This window comes from Protobothrops mucrosquamatus, unplaced genomic scaffold, assembly GCF_001527695.2.
Source record: "Protobothrops mucrosquamatus isolate PMUCROS unplaced genomic scaffold, P.Mucros_1.0 scaffold3685, whole genome shotgun sequence".
Taxonomy (NCBI): domain Eukaryota; kingdom Metazoa; phylum Chordata; class Lepidosauria; order Squamata; family Viperidae; genus Protobothrops; species Protobothrops mucrosquamatus.
Window position 1 is genome coordinate 113,734 of NW_015389642.1, and position 8,692 is coordinate 122,425.

At 48.0% G+C, this 8,692-nt stretch overlaps 1 protein-coding gene across 1 annotated transcript in view; it reads left to right on the forward strand.

Moving 5' to 3' along the window:
• LOC107298065 (cathelicidin-related peptide batroxicidin-like) overlaps positions 1 to 8,692 on the forward strand; it is a gene marked incomplete at its 3' end in the record, with an annotated part of 34,399 nt that overhangs the window by 20,996 nt on the left and 4,711 nt on the right. The window contains exons 6-7 of the mRNA XM_029286445.1: positions 1,050 to 1,157; positions 3,406 to 3,531. Of these exons, the coding sequence (XP_029142278.1) occupies positions 1,050 to 1,157; positions 3,406 to 3,531 (234 nt within the window). The remainder of the gene's footprint in view (positions 1 to 1,049; positions 1,158 to 3,405; positions 3,532 to 8,692) is intronic.

The window sequence follows — 8,692 nt, forward strand, 5'->3', positions numbered from 1 at the left end:
AGACTAGATCCATCCTTTATAATATGTAGAGTAGACCCATCCTTTATAATACGTAGACTAGATCCATCCTTTATAATATGTATAGACCCATGCTTTATAATATGTAGACTAGATCCATCCTTTATAATATGTAGATTAGATCCATCCTTTATAATATGTAGAGTAGACCCATCCGTTATGGGATGTAGAGTAGACCCATCCGTTATGGGATGTAGAGTAGACCCATCTGTTATTGGATGTAGAGTAGACCCATCCCTTATTGGATGTAGAGTAGACCCATCCTTTATGGGATGTAGAGTAGACCCATCCCTTATGAGGTGTAGAGTAGACCCATCCATTATGGGATGTAGAGTAGACCCATGCCTTGTGGGATGTAGAGTAGACCCATGCCTTGTGGGGTGTAGAGTTAGACCCATCCCTTGTGGGGTGTAGAGTAGACCCATCGCTTATGGTATGTACAGTAGACCCATCCCGTATGGGATGTAGGGTAGACACATCCCTTATGGCATGTAGAGTAGACACATCTCTTACTGGAAGATCTCCATTCTAGAACAACGGGATTGGTGGAGTCCTTCCTTTCAGGAATCCACCAACCCTTTCCTCCTAGAATGGAGATCTTGAACACTCCTGAATGTGGCTCCAGAGAAGAACCCGTGAAGGTTCCAGATTCCCTTCATGCCAGGCCCATCATCCTGACTGACCATGGATGGAGTGTTCAAGATCTCCATGATCAGTCAGGATGATGGACCTGGCATGAAGGGAATCTGGAACCTTCACGGGTTCTTCTATAATAATAATAATAATAATAAAGTTGGAAGGGCCTTGGAGGTCATCGAGTCCAACCCCCTGCCCAGGCAGGAACCCTACACCATTTCAGACAAACGGCTGTCCAGTCTCTTCTTAAAAACTTCCAGTGTTGGAGCATTCTCTGGAGCCACATTCAGGTGTCTCCATCAAGAGTGGTTCAGAAGTGATCCCAGTGTAAAAACAGGGAGAAGGTCCAGGTGGCCTTCAAAGTAACCGCTCTACTTGGCCATGTCTTCTTTCAGGATCCCAATTCTGAAGCAACCCAAGAGTTGAAGTTCACCATCAAAGAGACGGTGTGCCCTGTGGAGGAAGGCCATGCCTTGGAGGAATGTGACTTCAAAGAAGACGGGGTGAGTGACGAATGCCGAGCCGGATTTGGTGGTCTGCTGTAGACGGAGACAGGTCTAGGGGACTTCCTGGGTCTTCCTCTTGGTTCTTCACGTCAACCCTTTGACCCAGATCCAGGGATAGAGAAGGGACCCAACTTTGTACCCTTCGGCAGATGTTTCCCGTTCTTCTAAAGTGTACATGGACACAGTGGTGGGATTCAAATACCTGAACAACCGGTTCTATTATGTGATGCAGGCCTGGGCCTCCGAGGCCTAGAACAGACTTCCGGAAGTGGTATCCATGCACTTCCGGTGGACCGTTCTAGACTTGGGAGGGCTCCTCCAGGCCTCCAATGCCGAGAACAGACTTCCAGAAGTGGTATCCATGCACTTCTGGTGGGCCTTTCTAGGCCTGGGAGGCCTCCTCCAAGCCTCCAATGCCTAGAACAGACTTCCGGAAGTGGCATCAACGCACTTCCAGTGGGCCGTTCTAGGCCTGGGAGACCTTCTCCAGGCCTCCGAGGCGTGGAACAGACTTCCAGAAGTGGTATCCACGTACTTCCGGTGGGCCGTTCTAGGGCTGGGAGGCCTCCTCCAGGCCTCCCAGGCCTAGAACAGACTTCCGGAAGTGGCATCCATGCACTTCCGGTGGGCCGTTCTAGGCCTGGGAGGCCTCCTGCAAGCCTCCGAGGCCTAGAAAAGACTTCCAGAAGTGGTATCCATGCACTTCCGGTGGGCCGTTCTAGGCCTGGGAGGCCTCCTCCAGGCCTCCCAGGCCTAGAACAGACTTCCAGAAGTGGCATCAACACACTTCCTGTGGGGTTTTCTAGGCCTGGGAGGCCTCCTGTAGGCCTCCGAGGCCTAGAACAGACTTCCGGAAGTGGCATCCATGCACTTCCGGTGGGCTGTTCTAGGCCTGGGAGGCCTCTGAGGCCTAGACTGGACTTCCAGAAGTGGTATCCATGCACTTCCGGTGGGCTGTTCTAGGCCTGGGAGGCCTCTGAGGCCTAGACTGGACTTCCAGAAGTGGTATCCATGCACTTCCGGTGGACTGTTCTTGGCTTGGGAGGCCTCCTCCAGACCTCCAGGGCCTAGAACAGACTTGCAGAAGTGGCATCAACGCACTTCCGGTGGGCCGTTCTAGGCCTGAGAGGCCTCCGAGGCCTAGACTGGACTTCCAAAAGCCAGCCAGTTCTCCGAATTCAGGTAAATTTAGTTACCGGTTCTCCCGAATCAGTGCGAACTGGCTGAATCCCACCACTGAGGCTATGGAACATCTGTAGGATCTTCCTGGCAGAGATAAAACCGGATCTCCTAAGCTAAGCCTGTCTAGTAGAAGGACAAGCACTTCCGGTGGGCCTTTCTAGGCCTGGGAGGCCTCCTCCAGGCCTCCGAGGCCTAGAACAGACTTCCGGAAGTGGCATCCATGCACTTCCGGTGGGCCGTTCTAGGCCTGGGAGGCCTCCTCCAAGCCTCCGAGGCCTAGAACAGACTTCCGGAAGTGGCATCCATGCACTTCCGGTGGGCCTTTCTAAGCCTGGGAAGCCACCTCCAGGCCTCCAATGACTAGAACAGACTTCCGGAAGTGGCATCCATGCACTTCCGGTGGGCCGTTCTAGGGCTGGGAGGCTTCCGAGGCCTAGACTGGACTTCCAGAAGCCAGACGGTTCTCCGAATTCAGGTAAATTTACCTACCAGTTCTCCCGAACTGGTGCGAACCGGCTGAATCCCACCACTGAGGCTATGGCACATCTGTAGGATCTTCTTGGCAGAGATAAAACCAGATCTCCTAAGCTAAGCATGTCTAATAGAAGGAGAACGTTCCTTGGGTGTATGTGGCTTCCAGGAAGGCGGGGTAAGTGGTCGAAGCCAAGCTAGGTTGGTGATCTGTTGTAGATGGAGACAGGGCTATGGGACTTCTGTGGGATCTTCTTGGCAGAAGTGAAAGTGGATCGCCATCTCCACGGGGATTGAAGGAAGACCATAGTTAAGGTCTTCCTCTTGGTTCTTCACGTCAACTCTTTGACCCAGATCCAGGGGACGGGGAAGGAATCCAACCCTCAAACCCTTCAACAGTTCATCCCTCGACAACCAAAGGGTGCACGGAGAGGTTGAATCGGCTCAGCTTGTCTAAGGTTGCCCTGGATTCAGCACAACGCCAGAGGGTGATCCCAGATCTGTCCTGTGTGTGGGGGGAAAACAAAATGGCGGTCTCCGTGGAGTCCAATCTGGAAGATGGCCAGATTCTCATCTCGTTCCTTCACTGTAGGTGGTCAGAGAATGCACGGCCAACTATTTCCTTGGGGAGAAGCCCCCGATGGCTTTTGTCACCTGTGACGCCGTGGAGGGAATAGAGGAGGTGGAGGAGGTGGAAGAGAAGAAGGAGGATGAGGAGGTAAGAAGGTGGTGTGATGGGGGTGGGGAGGGGTTTGAACCATTTGTCAGGTGGAGGAGACCCCCACCTCAGCTGAGGTCCTACCTTTGCCATGTGTTTTGAAGGGGAGAGATCCATTTAGAAGGTTCTCTCCCAAACTTGGGTTCCTCCTGAACCAGGAACCTTCTCCACTCTTGAGATAGGCTGGAAACGTGGTAGAGGCTTTCTTGCTTGAGCACGGGGGATGGACTGGATGACCTCCCAGGTCCCTAACAACTCTGTAATTCTTGCTCCAGCATGGGGCTGGATTAGATGACCTCCCAGGTCCCTTCCAAACCTGTGATTCTGTATGAGTTTCTTGCTTGGGCAGGGGGCTGGACTGGATGACATCCAAGGTCTCTTCCAACTCTGTGATTCTGTAAGTCTTGAGCAGGGGGCTGGACTAGATGACCTCCCAGGTCCCTTCCAACTCTGTTATTCTCTAAGGCTTTCTTGCACGAGCAGGGGGCCGGACTGGATGACCTCCCAGGTCCCTTCCAAATCTGTGATTCTGTATGAGTGTCTTGCTTGAGCAGGGGGATGGTCTGAATGACCTCCCAGGTCCCTAACAACTCTGTAATTCTGTAAAGCTTTCTTGCTTGAGCAGGGGGATGGACTGGATGACCTCCCAGGTCCCTTCCAACTCTGTGATTCTTTAAAGGTTTCTTGCTCCAGCATGGGGCTGGATTAGATGACCTCCCAGGTCCCTTCCAAATCTGTGATTCTGTATGAGTGTCTTGCTTGAGCAGGGGGATGGTCTGAATGACCTCCCAGGTCCCTTCCAAATCTGTGATTCTGTAAGGGTTTCTTGCTCCAGTATGGGGCTGGACTGGATGACCTCCCAGGTCCCTTCCAATTCTGTTATTTTGTCAGTCTGTTCAGTGGTCAGAATCTCCTTCTGCCAGCTCCCTACCCATCTCAACCAGGCCATTTGTAATGTGCATTTTTTAAAATCAGGCCTGAAACAAATGTCCTTTGCTTTTGGACACCTAAAAAAAAAAATCACCTCCAACACACAAGTACAAACCTTGGAGGTCATCTAGTCCAACCCCCTGCTCAAGCGGGAGACCCTTACAGAATCATGGAATAAAAGAAGTGACCTTGGAGGTCATCTAGTCCAACCCCCTGCTGAAGCAGGAGACCCTTACAGAATCATGGAATAACAGAGCTGGAAGGGGCATTGGAGGTCATCTAGTCCAACCCCCTGCTGAAGCAGGAGACCCTTGCAGAATCATGGAATAACAGTGGGAAGGGATCTTGGAGGTCATCTAGTCCAACCCCCTGCTGATGCAGGAGACCCTTACAGAATCATGGAATAACAGAGCTGGAAGGTACCTCAGAGGTCATCTAGTCCAACCCCCTGCTGAAGCAGGAGACACTTACAGAATCATGGAATAACAGAGCTGGAAGGGGCATTGGAGACCATCTAGTCCAGCCCCCTGCTCAAGCAAGAGACCCTTAGAGAATCATACAGTAACAGAGTTTGCAGACCATGGATATTGAAAGATTTGATGGATGTGGCACCAGACGGTTGTGTAAAGGACATGAATTGTGCGAGGGCACCATTTGGTCATCTAGTCCAACCCCCTCTGAGGTGCCTTCCAACTCTGTTATGCCATGGTTCTGTAAGGGTCTCCTGCTTGAGCAAGGGGCTGGACTAGATGACCTCCAAGTTGCCATCCAACTCTGTGATTCTGTAAGGGCCTCACGCTTGACATGGGGGGCTGGACTAGATGACCTCCAAGGTCCCTCCCAACTCTGTTGTTCTGTCGTTCTGTTCAGCCGTCAGACTCTCCTTCTGGCTACTTCCCTACCCATCTCACCAATGCCAATTTTAATCTGTATTTCTCAAATCAAGTCTGTAACGAATGTCTTTTGCTTTTGAACTCCGGATATACTATGCTATGCTATGCTATGCTATGCGATGCGATGCGATGCGATGCGATGCGATGCGATGCGATGCGATGCGATACGATACGATACGATACTAGAGTAGAATAGAACAGAACAGAATAGAATAGAATAGAATAGAATAGAATAGAATAGAATAGAATAGAATAGAATAGAATATAGAATATAATAGAACAGAATATACTATACTATACTATACGATGCTATGCTATGCTATGCTATACTATGCTATGCTATGCTATGCTATGCTATGCTATGCTATGCTATACGATACGATACTAGAGTAGAATAGAATAGAACAGAATAGAATATAATATACTAGACTAGACTAGAATAGAATAGAATAGAATAGAATATAGAATAGAACAGAATATACTATACTATACTATACTATGCTATGCTATGCTATGCTATGCTATGCTATGCTATGCTATGCTATGCTATGCTATGCTATGCTATACGATAAGATACGATACGATACTAGAGTAGAATAGAATAGAACAGAATAGAATAGAATAGAATATACTAGACTAGAGTAGAATAGAATAGAATAGAATAGAATATAGAACAGAACAGAACAGAACAGAACAGAATATACTATACTATACTATACTATACTATACTATACTATACTATACTATACTATACTATACTATACTATACTATAATAATATAATATAATATAATATAATATAATATAATATAATATAATATAATATAATATAATATAATATAATATAATATAATATAATATAATATAATAATATAATATAATATAATATAATATAATATAATAAATATAATATAATAAATATAATATAATATAATATAATATAATATAATATAATATAATANAAAAAAAAAAAAAATCATTTCTGCAGAAAATGATTGGATGATTCTCCGGTTTTTTTGTTTGTTGGTTTTTTGTTTCCAGCTTGGACCCAATTCGGGTTTTCCTAAACAGCAGCATGTATTCGCTTTTGGGGTAGCATTCGAACTCCAGACCCAGGTAGAAAGGGAAACGCTGCAGCAGGCAGATGAGAGAAGTTAGGGAAAGGAATCAAATGAAATTGAAGGAGGATTCAAACTCCAGACCCAGGCGGAAAGGGAACTACTGCAGCAAGCGGAAGAGAGAAGTTAGGGAAGGGAATCCAATGAATTTGAAAGGGAATTCGAACTCCGAACCCAGGCAGGAAGGGAAACGCTGCAGCTTGCAGAAGTTAGGGAAGGGAATCAAATGAGTTTGAAGGAGGATTCGAATTCCGAATCCAGGCAGAAAGGGAAATACTGCAGGATGGAGAAGAGTTACGTTAGGGAAAGGAATCAAAGGAATTCGAAGGAGAACTCGAACTCCGAACCCAGGCAGGAAGGGAAACGCTGCAGCACGCAGAAGTTAGGGAAGGGAATCAAACAAATTTGGAGGAGAATTCAAACTCCGAACCCAGCCAGGCAGAAAGGGAAAGGCTGCAGGATGCAGAAGAAATAAGTTAAGGAAGGGAATCAAAAAAAATTTTTGAAGGAGAATTCGAACTCCGAACCCAGGCAGAAAGGGAAACACTGCAGCCTGCAGAAGAGAGAAGTTAGGGAAGGGAATCCAATGAATTTGAAAGGGAATTCGAACTCCGAACCCAGGCGGAAAAGGGAAAGGCCGCCGCACGCAGAGGTTGAGGGGAGGGAATCCAACGGGCTCGGAGGAGAATTCGAACTCCGAACCCAGCCAGGCGGAACGGCAACTCCTGCAGCAGGCAGAAGGGAGACGTTAGGGAAAGGGGTTCGAATGCGTATCGGTTAAGGGCAGCTTGGTTTTTGTGTTTTTTTTTGGGGGGGGGGGTTGTTAAAAAAATGGAAATAAATGCTTGAAAACGAGTCGGAGCGAGTCTCTCCTTCGTCTTGGTTGGGAAAAGCGGCCGGGGGGGGGGAAAGTTTCTCCCTTTTTCCGGGAACGCCTTCCCTCTTTCGCTTGGCAACCGCATCTGCTTTTCTCCTGATTGCCGGCTGTTTGGAACAGCGTGTGTGCATTCCCTTGAGCGCGAAGACCACATTGAATACCATACTGCACCGAATGGCCCTGGCGAACGCGTTAATGCCAGCTAGAGGAGTTGGCTTGAATTATCACTCTATTATACAACGAGGTGACTGCACACAGGAAGTGTTTAACCACACCAGACAGGCGTTTACACAACTCAGTAAGGAACAGGGAGAGACACGGAACGTCGTGGTACAGAATAGGAAAAATGCGGGGTAGACAGCATCACCGCCAGATGGATCCGTAGCTGGCTGACCGGCCGTACTCAGCGAGTGGTCCTCAACGGAACCGCATCTCCATGGAGGGAAGTGTGTAGTGGGGTGTCCCAGGGCTCTGTTCTGGGCCCAGTGCTCTTCAACATCTTCATCAACGATCTGGATGAGGGGATAGATGGGGAACTCATCAAATGTGCGGACGACACCAAGCTGGCAGGAATAGCCAACACTCCAGAAGACAGGCTTAGGATACAGGAGGATCTGGACAGACTCGAACACTGGGCGCTATCTAACAAAATGAAATTCAAGGGTGAAAAAAGTCAGGTTCTACATTTAGGCAAGAAAAACCAAATGTACGGGTATAGTATAGGGGGTAACCTTGCTCAATAGTAGCAACTGTGAGAGGGACCTCGGAGTCCTAGTGGACAATCACTTAAATATGAGCCAGATGTGTGTTGCAGCTGCCAAAAAGGCCAACACAGTGCTAGGCTGCATTAACAGAGGGAGAGAATCAAGATCACGTAAAGTGTTAATACCACTTTACAAGGCCTTGGTAAGGCCACACTTGGAATACTGCATCCAGTTTTGGTCACCATGGTGTAAAAAAGATGTTGGGACTCTAGAAAGAGTACAGAGAAGAGCAACAAGGATAATTAGGACTCTGGAGGCTAAAACATATAAGGAACGGTTGCTGGAATTGGGTATGTCTAGTTTAACGAAGAGAAGGACGAGGGGGGACATGATAGCAGCCTTCCAGTATCTCAGGGGCTGCCCCAAAGAAGAGGGAGTCAAGCTCTTCTCCAAGGCGCCTGAAGGCAGGACAAGAAGCAACAGATGGAAACTGATCAAGGAGAGAAGCAATCTGGAACTAAGGAGAAACTTCCTGACAGTGAGAACAATTAACCAGTGGAACAATCTGCCTCCAGAAGCGGTGAATGCTCCAACACTGGAAGTTTTTAAGAAGAGACTGGACAGCCGTTTGTCTGAAATG